The sequence below is a fragment of the Glycine soja genome, chromosome 16 (assembly GCF_004193775.1).
Source record: "Glycine soja cultivar W05 chromosome 16, ASM419377v2, whole genome shotgun sequence".
NCBI classification, from domain to species: domain Eukaryota; kingdom Viridiplantae; phylum Streptophyta; class Magnoliopsida; order Fabales; family Fabaceae; genus Glycine; species Glycine soja.
This window is the reverse complement of record NC_041017.1, coordinates 5,684,662-5,702,329: the sequence shown is the minus strand read 5'-3', so window position 1 is coordinate 5,702,329 and position 17,668 is coordinate 5,684,662. Positions and strand designations below refer to the sequence as shown.

Below are 17,668 nucleotides of genomic sequence, written 5' to 3'. Positions count from 1 at the left end.
ATAAAAGAAGAGAAAGACTTGGCTAGCTGCAGCAAAGGATCGATTTGATTCCAGAGATTAACATCCTCCCAGGATTTGATACTATGAGGGCAATTAAAGAAAATATACCATGAGTTTTCTAAGGCCTCATCACAAAGAGGGCAGGAAGCAGAGCAAGTTATACCTCTGGATTGGAGTTGAACACGACTATTGTAAAAACTAGTTTTTGTAAGATATGTGGAAAAGTGGGTGTGTGAAAACTAGAGAGAAGAGAGCATTTTGAGAATATTAAAAAACAAATTAATGGGAGTTCAAAGAGTAAGAGGTGAGGGTGAGATCATTTTGTTTAATCTGGTCCCATTCGGCTCATTATACTTTGCACAAAAAAATGAAACTTTATGGGCTATAAACTTTATAGGCGAGCCAGTTATATCTTGATTTCTATTTGCTGTGTATCTTGTTGAATTAATTTACCTAATCCTCCTTCAAGTAACAGTATAAAATATAGAAACTCTTTCATTTATTTAATACTAATGAAAAGTTACTCTTTCTAATAATTTCTATACATTTTTTTAAAATCTTATGTAATCTTGCTTGAGTCAGTAATGATCACTATGTACGATAAAATTCTCTCTTTAAATATTTAACGCAACTGTATACTCATAACTCAAACTCGAGACCACTAGTGAAGCTGTCACAACTTAGTCGATCCGCATGTTTGATAGTTAATTTTTCAATCTTATAATTAACATTTACTTATGTTTTAAAAAGTCTCATATTCAAGCTTTGTAGATGAAAAAAAACATAATTGGAAGGAGAGACTGTTGTAACAATAGTTTATGGCAAACTGAAAAAATTACTGGCTGAGTCGCGGACAATGTCGCTTTCTTTAAGAAGTTTCGTGACACTACCAAAAATTGTGCAAGCAGATTATCAACCGCGAAGTCCCCAGGATAAAATAGCCCAGATCACTGTATAAGATTCTCACTGCACTAAGGAAACCTTTTCTAGAATTACACCCTCTTGTATGACTTGAAAAGTCACTCTAAAGCCACCCGAAAATATGACTTGAAAAGTCACTCTAACAGTCAACCGAAAAATATGACTTGAAAAGTTACTCTAATAGCCAACCGAAAATATGACTTAAAAAATCACTCTTATAGTCAACCGAAAAATATGACTTAAAAAGTCACTCTTATAGCCAACCGAAAATATGACTTAAAAAGTCACTATTATAGCCAATCGAAATTTTAGAGCGACAGAAAGAGGGATAAGTTTGCCGGAAATGCATCGGCTTAAATATGGGAGGGAGAAAGAAAAGTTAAGAAAATGCTTCTCAGCTGGGACAAGAAAAAATGAAGAAATGAGCTTTCTATGTATAGATAGTGAAACACTATTCAAGTTTTTATCCTGAGCAATGTGGGACTTGGAAGTCTCTTTCCTTTCTTTTTTCCAAACTTTCATCATTTGTTCTAACAGAGACCCACTAAAGTTCTCGGTCAGGTTTTTCAATAAAAAATAATTATCAATAAAATTGATTGATACTTGACACTATTGTCTTGTCACGATGACCCAATTTTTTTCTTCTAAAAAGTATATTATACTCCAAGAGTAACTTTGGTTAAAATTCTTTTATTCAATAATTAATTATATTTTTAAATTTTATTAATCTCACCATCAAATTATAATAACTATCTTAATAGTTATACAAACGGTATTAGTAAATCTCTCTTAAACTCCAAATTTTAACTATAAGATTACATAACTACAAATATTTGATTTATCTAAAGTTGGGTGTGGATGATTGTTAATAATTATAAAAATATTCAAAAGTTAGATTAACAAAATTTTCTATACTAAGAAGCATTTGTTTGATGCATAGTTTTTTTAGTTTCATGAATACATGAGTGGAAAAAATTATCTCATATTTATTATAAAGTAATCAAATAATTAGTATCAGACATATTTTATTTGTGAAAAAAATCATAATATCATGTTCAACCAATATTTAATTTCACCAGATGAGATAGTGAAAATTTATTTTTCACGTTTCACTGATATTTAATCTCAACAGAGAAAATATGTTTTTTAATTATATCTGGACATACAAAATATAATTTTAATAGTTAAGCAAACATATTTTTTTTAATAAAGTACACGAGAATAACTTTCTCATGTTACATTTCCAAAAAAAAAAAAAATTGGGAGTAAAAAATTTATATGTGAAACAAACTGTGTCCTAAAAGTTAACAAAACCAATAATTTTAGTAAGAGTAATTCTTGCACTAACTTGATCTTCCCCTCTCTATATGTACATGTAACAATGATACATATCAAATTTATTTAATGAAGTACTAAATTTAGAGTGACAATTAATATTGCGAAAGAGATACTAAATTGTTTGCACTTATTGTTGCTAAATATTTTTTATTAATTTCATAAAAGATTTTTTCATTCACTATTTTTTTTTTTTACAATGGTGGTAATGAAAAATCTAAAGTAAGTCTTTAAGTATTTACCAATTATTCCAACCTTTCACCACTGGACCAATTGTCACTAATTGTGTATTTGTTTTAATTTATTTTAAATAAATGATATTTTTTTGTTAACTTTCTAAAATTATTTAAGAACTGTTATTTGTTTTTTTTAAAATAATCATGTATTTGTATCATAGGATTTAGGTGGCACGCTCAGATATTTTTAAAGAGAAATCGAATGAATGGATTGATTGAAGACGTGTTTTATCGCAAAGTAACTAAAAAAGTAGTGGCTGATTTGCATGCCGACTATCCTTGTCACTTCAAAATGGTAATCATAATTCATGCATTCATAAATCGACCAATAATGATGTATATTTTTTACTATTTAATGAAATAACTGAATAAAAATTTAAATATATTGGCTGAAAAAATTAAAAATATTTTACATTATTAGCAAAAATATTTAATGTTTATGAATAATAAAAATTATTAAATTTGTTTAAAAGTGTTAAAATTATGGCTACCATATTTCTTTATTATATACATGATATTTATTTTCCATTTAATTGCCATACTTCTATATTATTTTCAACTTAACTTTCACCGTTGATATGTTATAGTAGCAGTATTTTTTAAAATCATAAATTATTGAAGAATAAAAACAAATAAAAAATAATTTCTTATTCATAATGAAAGTTAATATTACATGCAAGAATAAAAGTATGATATTTTTAAATGTGATATTCGTCATTAATTTAATTATTGTACGGTGACTATAAACTAATTTCAATATTATAATAAAAAAATATGCACCCATACTCGCAAATAAAAGTTTAATTCATTTATATAAAATCAAACTATTCTGTACAAAAAACAATTTATTAAATGAGATATAACTGAATGTGTGAATTAACTAACGATAAATTATTTTAATTTAATTATAAGTTGTAAGTTTGAATGTTGGATATAAAATTATATTATATATTTGGTGAAAAGTTTTGGTATCCATAATAATTTTATCAAATTTAAACATAATTGTATCAAATAATTCTATTAAACGAGATTAATTGTATGAATCACACAATATATATAATTCAATTTGGTTTAAAAATCAAATTATTTTGTATAGAAACAAAAATATATTGTAACTTTAAAATGATTGGTCCTAACTAATTTTACCAAGGATGGTTCTAGAGCTTCAAGTTGTCTTTTGCACTGCTGTCAAATCAAACCTGTTAATTTCAATTGGAATAAAACAGAGAACATAATGGAAGAATGGCATCCTATTCTATGACTATTATAAGTTAATAACCAAACACCCCCTTGAGGAGTGGGCCCAGTCTTTTATTTTGCACAAACGAGGCCCATGCTATGTGGAAACTGAAACTACACATCCACATAATCAACAATTATTTAGAGCATAGGATAATTGATCCATCACTGGATGAAGACACATTGGGCATATGTAGGTGACAACACTTAGTTGGTGAGAATCCCTAATGCCATTATAATCTTACTTTTTGTTCTTCATGATTTGGTATAAAGGCACTTGGATTTCATGGTGTTTGATTAATCATAATATAACAACTTATGTCAATCAATTTACATATTCAATGATAAATTTATGTAAAAAAAAAACTTGTTTTTTCTTCTTGCGTTTTCAATCATTCGAAATTATTAAAAACACTTTTGAATTAATTTTCAGGTAAGTCTTAAGAGTGATTATAACTTTGTAAATAAAAATCATAAATATTTATACAACTTCTAATTGATGCAAAATGGCATCTTTTAAAATACAAAAATTTATGATTTTAATTTACAAAATCGTAATTACGACTTATTTCATGAAAATTAAAAAACGTGTTTAATTCCTTAAAAAATTACATTAAGTAACCTGTTTTTCTTAATTTAAAGTGCACAACTATACCTACAGTTCAGTGAATTTTATTTTTGTAGCAGCACGCCAACACCCTTAATTTTTAGAGAACAAATTGGGATTTATTTTAACAACCATAAATGGTGTTTGTAGAACTCAGCATTTTATATTGTTATTGATCAACATAATCAACGAATGCATTCCCACGCAAAAGTTGTTATAAAGAAGAAGAAGAAGAAGAAAAAAACAAAATTTTGTTTAGTGAGTTCCAACTAGTTCATGATGACGTTACTGGGTAGCAAATCTACAAAACTAATCGCCGTCAAAGAAAGTAATATTTGAATGGGGATATTATGAAAACTTTATTCTAAATCAAACTTAATTTATATACATTTTTCTTACTGCTTAATTTGTATATATTATTTTTATAAAATATATTGAATGTGTCTAAGAGTGACATGTTAGGGGTGTTTCCCCAATAGTTTCTCATAGAAATTTACCTTACTACCGTATATCATAGAATCATGTAGTGAAATAATTAAATCTTATCAAACGTCTAAATAATTTTATACCAATATTATATATAAATTAAATTCTTTTAAATTGTGTAATGAATTGGATATAAATTATTATTTATACTATCAAGTACTTGATATAAGTGGTAATAATTTGTATTTTTAATTAAATTATTTAGAATTTAAATCTTAATTGGTATTTGAGTATTAAATAAATTGTATCATAGAGAAAACAGTTATTTATATATGTTCTTAACAAAAATTAAGGTTATTTCATACCAATATCAATATCAGGTTAAACAATAAATTATTATCTATATCATTATACAATAAAAATAACTTTTTTTAGTAACCGTTTTTTATCTTCACTTGTTTAAAGATTATTTTACCCCTGAATAATATATAAGTATAACAACTATTTCTAATTCTTCACTTTTTTCACATCCTTTTTTCCATCAGTTTACAGGTTACAGTAGTTAACTTTCACTCCCACACTTTTTTTGTAAATAATTTTATAAACCACCCACTGTTATATCTTCCTTATCTATCTCTTTCTGATCTCTTTTTGTTTTTAAAAATATAGAGAAACTATGAGGCACAAAGTGCCGCTTTCTTCCCAAGTTAACATGATGGCTTTTATGGGTCAGTGCTAAGTAGTCTCCTCTCATTAATCAAGGTAAATAATATATTATCGAGTTTTTGAGTAAAAAATTACTGAGTTTTATAAAAAAAAACATTCCACTTTTTTAAAGACTATTTTATCCTTGAATAATATATAAGTATAACAACTATTTCTAATTCTTCTCCACTTTTTTCACATCCTTTTTTTTCCAAATACAATAAATTTAAGTTGTCGCTTCTTAAACAAAATAATCCCTATTAATGGTCTTTTTTTTTACAGGCCCTATTAATGATCTTATTTTCACTTATGTAATTTTTTAAATTTTAGTCCACATTTTCTTAACTTTACATCATATAAATTAATATTAATTCTTCATTAATTAATTATTTAATAAAATAAAATGTTTATTTTTTTTATTTTAATTTATATTAAATATAGTGAGATATTCACAATTCTTTATTGAAACAATTTTATCAATTAAATAATTTGATAACTTTTAAAATTTAAAATTTTCAGTATCTTTATTTTATATTTTAGTTTTTTTTTATTGATAATCAAACAATCCTATTAACTTAATTATGTTTCCACTAAATACTATTATATTTTTATATTATAAATATTTGTGTAATATATGAGATTTTCTTTTAAAATTTCCTTACACTAGAGATAAACATACACTACAAGCAAGATTAGTTTCCAGCATGATTAATTAAGGAACACTCATAATTTCTTAAGTATAAAAGAAATATGATATATTTATTCACTATAAAGAAAATTAATTTTATTTTTTATTTTCTAATTTTGAAGAGTTAATTGGAATTAATTGTAGATGATATATATAAAGTCTTTAAATAGCCTATTAACAAAGTTATGAAAATAATATTTGTCAAATCATGGCTAAGGAGAAAAGGAAATAAAGACAATTTCCTATTAATGCTTTTGTTGCTTAATGCGTATTTGGACTAATTGCCGCAAGCAGACATGAGACCGCGACATACTTGCCAACCGCTCATATGTTAAAGTATGGCGCATTATTTTCAATCTATTCTTACACCACTCTATACTCTATAGAGTGAAATTAAAAACTTATTTTGGCATCTTCCACACACCTAAAAAATGATAATATAAGTAACACCATAGGATAAGAAAGAAAAATAATAAAATGTTTAAAGTAATGTGCTAGTGTTTATTACATATTAGTACTCTAAAATGTACTAGTATTTATAACGAGCGGAGTTATAAAATTGACTTATACCAAAGATGAAAAAAGAGAGAAAAAGAGACGATAAGTTTAAATTTCTTCATTAACGAAAATTAACAATTAATTACTAATATTTACCAATGAAAAAACACATGTTTTATAATTAGTAAGACTCAGAGTAAATAATATACAGTGACAATATAAAAAGAATTTATAATATTATTTAATAACAAATTGTTAAATGATAAGTTTATTAAATTTTATAATATTCATTTTAAATTTATATTATTTTTATTTTTAATTAGTTAATTACATAAACTCAAATGATTGATGTAATGATATAAGGATTAGTTACAATTTGAATTTTTGTCACAATTTTTTAATTATTAAAAATCATAATTCTTGTAATGTGTAATGGTATAAGGTCCTCTTAAGTTGACATGGATGGGAACAATGACATGGTATGTTGAGAGACCCTCCTTGTCTCTAACCTAAGATAAAAAAATTAGTTAACTGTAAAAAAATTAATAAATAAAAATTAATCTGAAGATTCAAATCCTTTGAAATAGTATAATATTTGTCATATAAAAAATCGATCGGCAAGTGAATCATACCTATCAATATATATTATATTATTAGTATTATTGATGTTGAAAGAAAAATAAAACCAAGAAAATAAACGATTTAAATCTGAAAATAAAATATTAATACTATTATTATAAAATATTTATGATCTTCCGTTTCATGATCATCCGATAGATCCCGCTATTATGATTTCCACATATCTCCATTATGATTGCCATAAAAGTCAATATATACATTAAAATATCAAAGAATGTACATGAATGATGAATCCATTTTCAGTAGTACCTTTCTTTCTAGCTTTTCGTTCATTTCAATTAAAAAGTATTATATATTGTATTGACGACAAGCGAGTCCTTACTTTTTCATGCACGTATTTGATTTGAATTAATGTATGTACGTTGACTCACCAATAATTGAACTAGATAAGATTATAAGAAGAAGAAAAAAATACGATAATTGAACTAGGCAAAGGGAAAGGGTTTGAGAAAGAAAAATGGAACAAAATGGAAGGAACAGGGAAATAGACAAATACCCAACCTTCTTTAATGAACCTGAATGCAAAAATTAATTGTTATGGAGAAAACTTCGTGATGTGTAGGGCATTGTACACTGATGTTATGGGCAATGACGAATATAAGATGTTGAGTCAATGGGACAATCTATTTAGAAATATAAATTTAACAAAAATTATTATATGTATATAAAGATAAAGATATGAATAAAGATATAAGAAAAGTGAAAAAAATGAAATAATGATTTAAACACATAAAAAATAAAATGTGTAAAATATAAAATTTTAAGATAGATACTCATGATTTTATTAAAGTATGAGAGTGTATTTATTAAATTCAGAGAGTTTAAATATATAAAATTAAAGGATACAAAATATAAAACTTAAAGGCAAATAGGTGTGATTTTATTGAATATACCGAGGGTGTGCATTTGTCCACCCCTCATTTGTGACCAAGTCCACCACTGGTTATGAGTGTGGTTAATGTGAGTCCATCACCTACAAGTAGTTTCAATTCTTCACTTGTCTTTATATTATTGGGTCTTGTTAAATTGTTAAATAATGTCCTTAGTTAAAAAAATAAAAGAGAGAAGATTTTATTAAAAACCATATGAGAGTGCAATTTAAAATCATAAGAGAGCTCATATTTACACATTTTGATAAAAACTTTTCCTCTCAATAATCATATGGCTAACATTTATCTTATTCTAAGCTTTCACATTGTTATAATAAATAACAAAATCTTGCTAACCATGTGTCCTAAGAGTATCGATTAAATAATTAATAGAGAAATATTTTTATTGGAAATCATAAGAGAGCATATTTAAAAATCACAAATAACACATTTGTATGTATCTCAATAAAATATTTTTCTCTTTTATTTCCTTAAATAGTGTCCTAAGAGAACTAGCTAACATTTGCCTAATTAGTACTCCATCCGTTTCATATTATATGACATTTAAAATTTGGGCACATGTATTATAGGAAATGCAATTAATATCTTGAATTTTATTGAAAAATTTCATGCGACTTCCTAATTCAGTACTCCTTTTGTCCCAAAATAAATGTCATTTGGAAAAAAAAAATTGTTCCAAAATAAGTGTGATGTTTAACTTTTCAATGTAATATTAATTACTTTTTTTCACCAATATTCCTAATAAATATATAAATATCACTTTAATTTTTTAATATAATATTAATACTACTCTCTTTCATCTATTTAAAAGTTAGTTTTGTAAAATTATTTTTTTATCTATTTATTAATTTTTCTAAATCAGTGTAAAATAAACTAAGAAGATACTTATTTTAGGACGAATTATTTCTCTAATTAAGTAAAGTATCTAACTACTACTCACACAAACTATTTCATGAATAAAAAATATGTAATACTTTATTGATTTTTAAAATGACAACTAATTCGAAATATTTTTTTTGTAAAAATATCATATAAACTGAAACAAATCGAGTATGTCATATATTGTATGGAAATTTTCTTAATTTTAAAACATAAATAATATATTTTAAATTATATGCGTAATATTTAATTATTTGAAATAAATAGGTAAAAAAATAAAATATTTAAATTGAAAAGAAACATGTAAAATTTATAAAACTTGGGAAAAAAATAAGTTGAGTATTCACATGTACAAAAAAACAAAAAAGTTGTTGTTAACCGTTAGGGCGTAGTACCTGAACATTTTTTTGGTCGAATCATTAAATATAAACGGTATTTAGTTGGTGTACTTCACTAAATAAATAATTATTTTATGTAAGTAAAATTTATAAATATATAAATTATAATTAAGCTTAAAATAAATATTTTTTTTAAATATTTAATTATAATTTAGATTTATAATGAACAATGAAATTTTTAAGAAAAAACTTATTGAGATTCCGTTTAAAGATAAAAGAAAGGGTAGGAATGACTAGCTAGTTGAAACATGCAATTGTCAAAGTTGACAAGAATATTAATTAGCTGAAATTATATATTAATTGACGAGTATAAAAATGTAACGATTCGAATATTAAAAGGAATATTTTCATAATGGGGAATATAATTTTTTGAAAGGGGGCATATAAATTTTAACACTTTTTTTCATATATAAAATTTTATACTGTCTGTAAAAAACAACTGACCGTGCATGTAAATTCAACTCTTAAAATTAAATTTTTAAGGTTTATATGTTTAGTTATGTTATCTACATCTTTGAATGTATGGTAGCTAAATCATAACATTATGATAAAACATGTTTAATTTAACTTAAAGTTTATGAAATAATCTTTTTTTAAAATAAAAAAACAACCATTTTAAAAGTTAAACATACACTAAATCTTATCTTCCTACACCAACTTGGTCAATAATGTTAGTTAATATTGTTAGTTAATTCCATCATTTTCAGCTTTAACCTAAATCAACTCAAACTTATTTAAGAAAAAAAGTATCTTCTCTCTGTCTCTTATTGCTGATTTGAAAACTTACACATCAAATAGGAAAGTTGATATGATTACGATGGCAATAGAAACAAAAAGAGAAAAGTTGATATAAAAAACCACGCCTTTATTTATTCGAATTCAATTGCTTACTTTATTAATTTTCCCCTTCCACAATGCATCCAGGTTTCTCGAATAGTCTGTACTCCTGTTTGTGAGGTATAAATAAAAAAAATATTAATAAATTTTATTCATTACAAAAGTGAAAATCACTTAAATTTTATTTATAACAAGATTTCAAAAAATATTTTATACATCTTAATGTTAAAATAAATATCAAATATTCATTCTTTTAAAAAAAATATCAAACATTCATTCTAAAGTAATAGTCAATTATAATTTTTTTTATTAATTATTACAATTCTTGTAATTTATCTTAATTATTTAAAGCTATCGTTCTTATAGGACCAGGTTCCTCTAAAGTACACCCTACACCTTAGAGGATAAAATGAAAAGATCTTAACCTTCTATATCAACGAATGATCCATATTATGACACCTCATTAATATTATCATTTGTTTTTCTAAATAAAAACATGTCATTATGTTATATGTGTTGTATTTTTATATAAACACATAAATGATAAATCATATTAGTTTTTAAAAATTTATAATTATTAAGGGGGTCTAACTTAGTTGATTGAGTAAGATATATGATGTTGGAGATAAATATGTATACCTAAGATTCAATTCATCATGTTATCAATTTTAGTAAAGAATTGTTTTTTATTTTATTGTTAAAATTAGAAGCATGTTATCATGATAAAGATTATGATAATAAAAAATAAGTTTTTTATAATTTTAGTCTAAATTATTCGTAGTATTATTGTGAATAGGATACTAATAATTCGAATAGATCTAATGTAGATCTGCCTCTTTTAATAGGTGTATACCAATTTTAATTGAGAGTTCTACAATGAATAAAAAACAGATCTAATCCAATTGATGACAGGGAAATACACACATTATTACATAAAGGAACTTAAAGCCAATAAGTAGAGAAAGAACCTTAAAATAAACATTTAGTAAAAGAAAAAAACTTAAATTAAGCAAAGAGAATGATGAAATTATTTTTCAGTTTAGGAAAGAAAATTACAATTTTGATCATGTACTAATAATTGATGTTTAATTCTGTCATATAAAAGGATAGAAAGAGAATTATTGATGTTTAATTGGTTGCCATGATAGTTTACACCCAATTTAAATTTAATAATTATTAATATGAACAATTCTTAGTAATGATTTTAGCTACATTACCAAATTATTGTTTCATAAATTATTTCAAATAGTGTAATATATATATATATATAACATTTTTAAATTGTAAATTAATTTAAGATTATCAAAATTAAAAAATTAATTCAAATACATATTTTAATAATAAGCCTTTGTTGGCTTAAATTTTTATTGAAAATTTTAGTGATGAATTAAATTTTAAACAGAAAGAAAATAAAAATCATAACTAAATAGTAGTTAAAAAAATTTAACATTATAAGATATTATATACATATGAAATAGTAGTGATAATTTCAAATGTTATTTTATTTATCCATAAACTTTTGTCACTTTTACTAACAGATACCCTAAAGTTTAATTTTAATTTTATCCAATTAATCATTAATTTTTTTTCTCTTTTGTAAATAGATACTATCAACTGTAATTGCATTTCAATTACATCCCAAATACTTCTTAAAATTTACTCATTTCATAAATAGTCTTTTATATTAAATTTGGATCAAATCTATACTCTATACTCTATTTCTACTTATATACATACAAAAATATTTTTAAAAGGAAATTTACACATGCCATTTTCAGGATATTTAGAAATTAAATTCATTTTTAATAACCATGAAAACCTACGTGTAGCATTAATTGATTTGATTGAAATACTTTTTAAATCGTAATACATGTTATTATTATATAAATCAATTGACATAAAACAAAAATTAAACAACATGGATTTGAATATCAAATCAAACTACAATAAAAGAAATACAATCTATAATATAATCATCATTAACATTAATATATTTTAAAAAATAATAAATCAATCTAAACCAAAAATTTATATACAAAATACTATTTTTAGAAATAAGTAATATAATTTTCATTCATATCTAAATATCCTGATTTTGACACGTAATATATAACAATTATAAATCATCGGATATCTTTTTTATGTAAATATAACAAAGGAAAACAAAAAACAATGTAACTTGAAACTGTTAGAAGAGACTAAGATGTTATAATGATAAAAGGTTAAAAAATCCAAAATGAAAGTTTAATATATTTGATAAGAAACAAACTTATATTCTAAAAAATATGAGTTCAATTTCTATTATTAATGTTTTATTGATATGTGTAACCTCTGATAGAACTCATCTAAACTTTTTATTATAAAAAAATTAATATTATAATCAAAATCTACTATTTTAGATAACTTCTGATAAAATCAATTATTTTTGTAATTTTTTTTACTTGTGTAAACAAACATAAATTAGTATTATTTCTTAAAATATTTTAAAAAATTTATTTTGTACTTTCATACTTAACAATTATTCTAAATTCATAGATTAATGCTTAAGATGAACACACTACATAGCTTATATATATATATATATATATATATATATATATATATATATATATATAATATGCTTAAGATGAACACACTACATAGCTTATATATATATATATATATATTATTTTTTTATTCATAAAAATAAAAAACAAGTATCAATAGGTTTACAAAACATATAAATTCTATTAGAATATCGATTGAGTTAAATCTCTTTAGTACATATACGATTTCTTTACAAAGGAGTAAATTTATTATTTTTATTTTGAGAATTGATTAAATTGTGAAGGGGCCAATTTGTAGTTTATTTATGAGAGTAATATTAATGCATATGTGTGATGCAACCCCCCTTTCCTTTGAAGGCCAATCACCTCTTCCTTTCACCCCATCTTTTCTTCTTCTCCCTTCCATTGGGCGTTTTACTTTTCTTTTCTTACCAACGCATCTTTCTTCTTCTCTTTCCCCACCCTTTGCCATAACATAACGCCAAAACTCCTTCATTTCATTCTCTTCTTCCTCTCTTTCCACCCCCACTTTGCTCATTCTTCACCTCTCTTCTCTCTCTCACTTCCACTCCACTCTTCTCTCTCTCACATCATGAACTCTTCTTATATGCTGCAAGCTGGTGCTTCTTCTTCTTCTTCTTCCTCTTGAACAGTGAAATGGGTTTGTGTTCTTCTGTCCACCGAAACGAGCAAACCAACATGAAGCATCATCTAACACTCTCTTTTGAGTCCAAAACTGAAAGCCTTCTGATTCCTTCATCACCCTTCGAAGACAAAGAGAAACCCAAAAACGGAAACTTTGTGGTTGTTGCTGATGATGATGCGTTTAAGCCTCAGCAGTGGTCACCCTCCAGGTCCACCACCACCTTCTCAGTCAAAGACTGTGGGGATAACGGTAGGGTCTCTCTATTGGGTTCTTCCTTTCTTCAAAACTTTCTATTTTCATCAATCATCATCATCATAAAAAGTTGTTTTTTTTTATATTTTATTTTCATGTATCATCATCATATAAAGATTTTTTTTAAAGATGCTGTTTTGTTGATATAAATTGTCAGAACTGAAACTTTTTTTTTTATCTGGGGTTTTTTTTATATTAAGATTGGATTTTTATTGTAATTACCGTAGTCAGAGGTTTTGCCTTGTAACTTTGAGGTATTCTTACAAATTTCAGCTATGGAATTAATTATCATATTAAAACATGGTATTTTGATTATTCTTTTTTTCATAGTTACAGTATTTTTTTTTAATTCTCTGAATTACAATTGTTTATAATGATTACCTTGGTGTTTGCTCGATCTGATATGATTTATATATTAAATATCTGTTGTACTTTCGTATGATCATTGCTTTTTGTGATAAACAAATTGTTGGTAGAAAAACTATTCTGATTTTTCATAGCACAGTGTATTTCTCCTGTTTTTAAATTTTAACAGAACCTATTTCTGCAAATATGCTGTGTTTGCCTCTTCAGTTCCATGATGCTTTTTTGTTGCATATGCTTGTGATGACTACGATGGATTTTAGTCCTGGGTATGCAGTCTATGGAATCTTTTTACCTTTATTTGGTCTCTGTGGGGGTAGGATATTTTTCTGAATAAAAGGCTATTGGCATCAGCAATTTTTTAAGCCTTAACGATGATTACTTTGCTAAATAGTATTATTTTGTTGTTTAGTTGTTTGTTTTATTTTATTAGGAATAGGAAATTCTTCCTCCTTACTTCGATATTTTTTTCTTCACAAATGATTTTATGGTAATTTTTTTGTAAATGAATTTGCTGCTAGAGTTATTTTTAAGCAAGGATTCCATTAACAATTATACTAATTATTTGCTTTAAAATATGGCAAAAAGCCACCAGTGTCCTTGAGGATCCTGTTTTACTAAAATTGAGGACTTTCTCTCTTTGTGCTACTTGTTTTTGGTTGCATGAAAGTTTAGATAGACAGAGTATAATAGGCCATTTCATTGGCAAAGTGTTGGTTCCATTCATGATATGATTTGATTGCTACTTATGATTTTAGGTTCATGTGATGGAGGCTATTATGACAGTATTGTATAATTTGTATTAACTGTTATTTATGATATTATGGTAATGCTTATAAGTGATCATGGTCCCTCCTTTTGGAGCTTTTATCCTATTGGGGACCAGTAGTTTAGCACCACTCTGATGGCAGTAACTCTATCTGTGAATAAGTATTCTCTCTAAATATTATGCATTTTTGCAGTCAATTTCAAGTTATGGACCACAACATGCTGGTCATTTGAAGGTTACTATTGAGGAAGAATTGTAGAACTAGTAATTATCTTGAAATTGGATGAAGGAAAAATTGCTATTTAATGACAAAGATAAGATAATATTGGAAAATGTAACTCTAATTATCATAAAATGTACGAAATGTCCGAACAATGTAATCTGCCTTTCTGACCTGTTCTAACAATTATGCTATGGCTCTTGGACTACTATATGTTGTTTTATGTTGAGTAGGGTCTTCTTAACATACTGGAACAGAAAGTAGACTCAACTGCTTTTGCAATAAATGAGTCCCATATGCAGACTTGAATTGGCTCATGTGCTTGTTTACAGAGTCTGTGTTGTGATTGAGATTTCAGATTAACTGACATGGAAAGTTCTATCAACTTTAACATGTTAGTTACCTAATTACAAGTAGTTGAATTCATGCTGTCTTATACCCCCCTTTCCAACAAAGGAACTTAAATGACTACATTGGCCCTATGAAATACTTGTCAATAGATGAAGTGGTAAGGACTAAGATTTTGTCTCTAGTAAAATTCCAGAATCAAGAAGCCAACTTATCATTTTACTGGTCGCTTTGAATTTTTTTTATTACTTTATTAGTTCATTTAATGAAATCCAAGTTAGCCCTTCATATGTCATACACATTTTTTTATTATCATTATTTTTTGGTAATATTCATTGGTCAGTGTAATATTCATATAACAATTTTTTGAACTTGGATTTTTATACTGTACAGATGGCAAAGAGGAATCATTTTTTGATTCAAAGGCCTGGTTAGACTCAGACTGTGACGATGATTTCTATAGTGTAAAGGGTGGTAAGGATACCCTGCAATGCCTTTTCCTTTAGCAGTTTTTTTACTAGAGCATCTTAATCTGTTTACTTGGCATGATTATCATATTATGTGCTTAACAATGAATAGGAGATGAAACATTGCACAGTTAATATTTTATGGAGGAAAAAATTGGAAGGAAACACAAAATTGTCAGTCATGAAAGGTTCATGATTTAGAATATGACAGTTAAATTGTCATGTAAATAATAACTTAATCAGCAGCATTAGCATTTATATGAATTATCAAACCACTTTTTTGAAGAATGCAGAACTTCTATAGAGCCTGTGGATATTTTTTCCTTTTGCTATAGTTTCTCTCTTCTCAACGTTTTACCATGACCCACCCTTCTCCCTCCAATTGACTTGTTTATTCCTCTGTTTTCATCTAGAGTTTACCCCATCTCGTGGCAGCACTCCAGTGCACCACATTTTTCTCAACAAAACCACTCCTTCTGAGCCTTGTTCTGTTCCGGAACCATCTCCAACAACACAAAAGAAAAAGCTGTTGGATCTTTTTCGCGAAAGTGTCAGAGAAAACCAAAGTGATGATGCTGAGAACACTTTCGGCAACGAAAAGAAAGAAGTGAAACCAACAATGGTACATGATCTTATTCCTAAATCTGCACACAGTACTCCTTATGTCTCGGGAGGAAATTCTGCATGTAGCAGTGAAAGAACAATGAATGATGATCATGCACCGATTAGAGAGAAACCAGTTAAATCTGTTCAGTGCTGCCTTCCAAGCTTGGCTTCTTGTCGTAGCTTCAGCGAGAGGAAGAGGAAGACAAGTCCTGCAATAGCAGCTAATGGAACAGCATGACTCAGATGAGCAATGTACCTTCTTAGACATAATCATGATGGAAGTTAAAGATCTATGAATTGAATATGATAATGTACATCTTTAAAGTTATCCCTGTAAAGAGCCAAGTAGTAATATGAATTTGAAAGCATGTACACAAACGGAAGAGACGTTTTATGTCAATAAGCAATGAGTTTTTGGTTTCATAATCATTCTCAAGGGGATAACATCATCTAAATTGGCTCTATACTTAGGTTAGGTACTGTTATTGTATGTGAGATACATAAACATGATCCAACTAAGTAAGGTTAGTTATCATAACATTTTTTTTGGATGTACTAAGTTTATGCAAGGTTTTCAAACATATAGTCAAATTCTCATTTTGTCGACCGGAATCATTATTTTAAGTTAAAATATTTTAATGTGTTAATAAGTTGTTGGTTTAAGTGATATTAGATTCGATTTTTTTAAGTATAATTTTAGATTCGAGTCTTATGAATATAAAAAACGTGGTTAATAGAAAAGAATCATACTAAAGTTGATTAGTCAAATTTTTTGATATTCATCTGGACAACCTAATACCAATAATATGATATTCAAAAAGTAAAAAAAATATTTATATTAATAAGACATCAAGTTAAAAATTTGACTTAATTGTATTTTTTATCTCTAATTTTTTAATTTTTGGCAAATTTTACTTCTAACTTTTAAGAAAGGGGTGAATTTTATCCTCCATTAATTTATTCTTTAACTTAATTGCATTTTTACTCCAATTTTTTTTTTTGACAAATTTTATACTCAACTTTTTTTTTTTTTACTTTTTGGTGAATTTTATCATTAAAAAGTGCAATTAATCATTAAAGTTTAAACTCATGTTTAAATGAAAAATTTCTTCGTATATAAATATGTTTTCAACGCCTCACCGGTAACTTTATT

The 17,668-nt window shown here is 26.1% G+C and overlaps 1 protein-coding gene across 1 annotated transcript; it reads left to right on the top strand.

Moving 5' to 3' along the window:
• Positions 1-13,216: 13,216 nt before the first annotated feature.
• On the top strand, positions 13,217-17,100 carry LOC114390661 (uncharacterized protein At3g27210-like). Its single transcript, XM_028351478.1, has 3 exons — positions 13,217-13,739; positions 15,836-15,916; positions 16,323-17,100. The coding sequence occupies exons 1-3, from the start codon at positions 13,502-13,504 to the stop codon at positions 16,751-16,753; spliced, it is 750 nt and encodes a 249-aa protein (XP_028207279.1). The 5' UTR covers positions 13,217-13,501; the 3' UTR covers positions 16,754-17,100.
• The last annotated feature ends 568 nt before the right edge of the window (positions 17,101-17,668 follow it).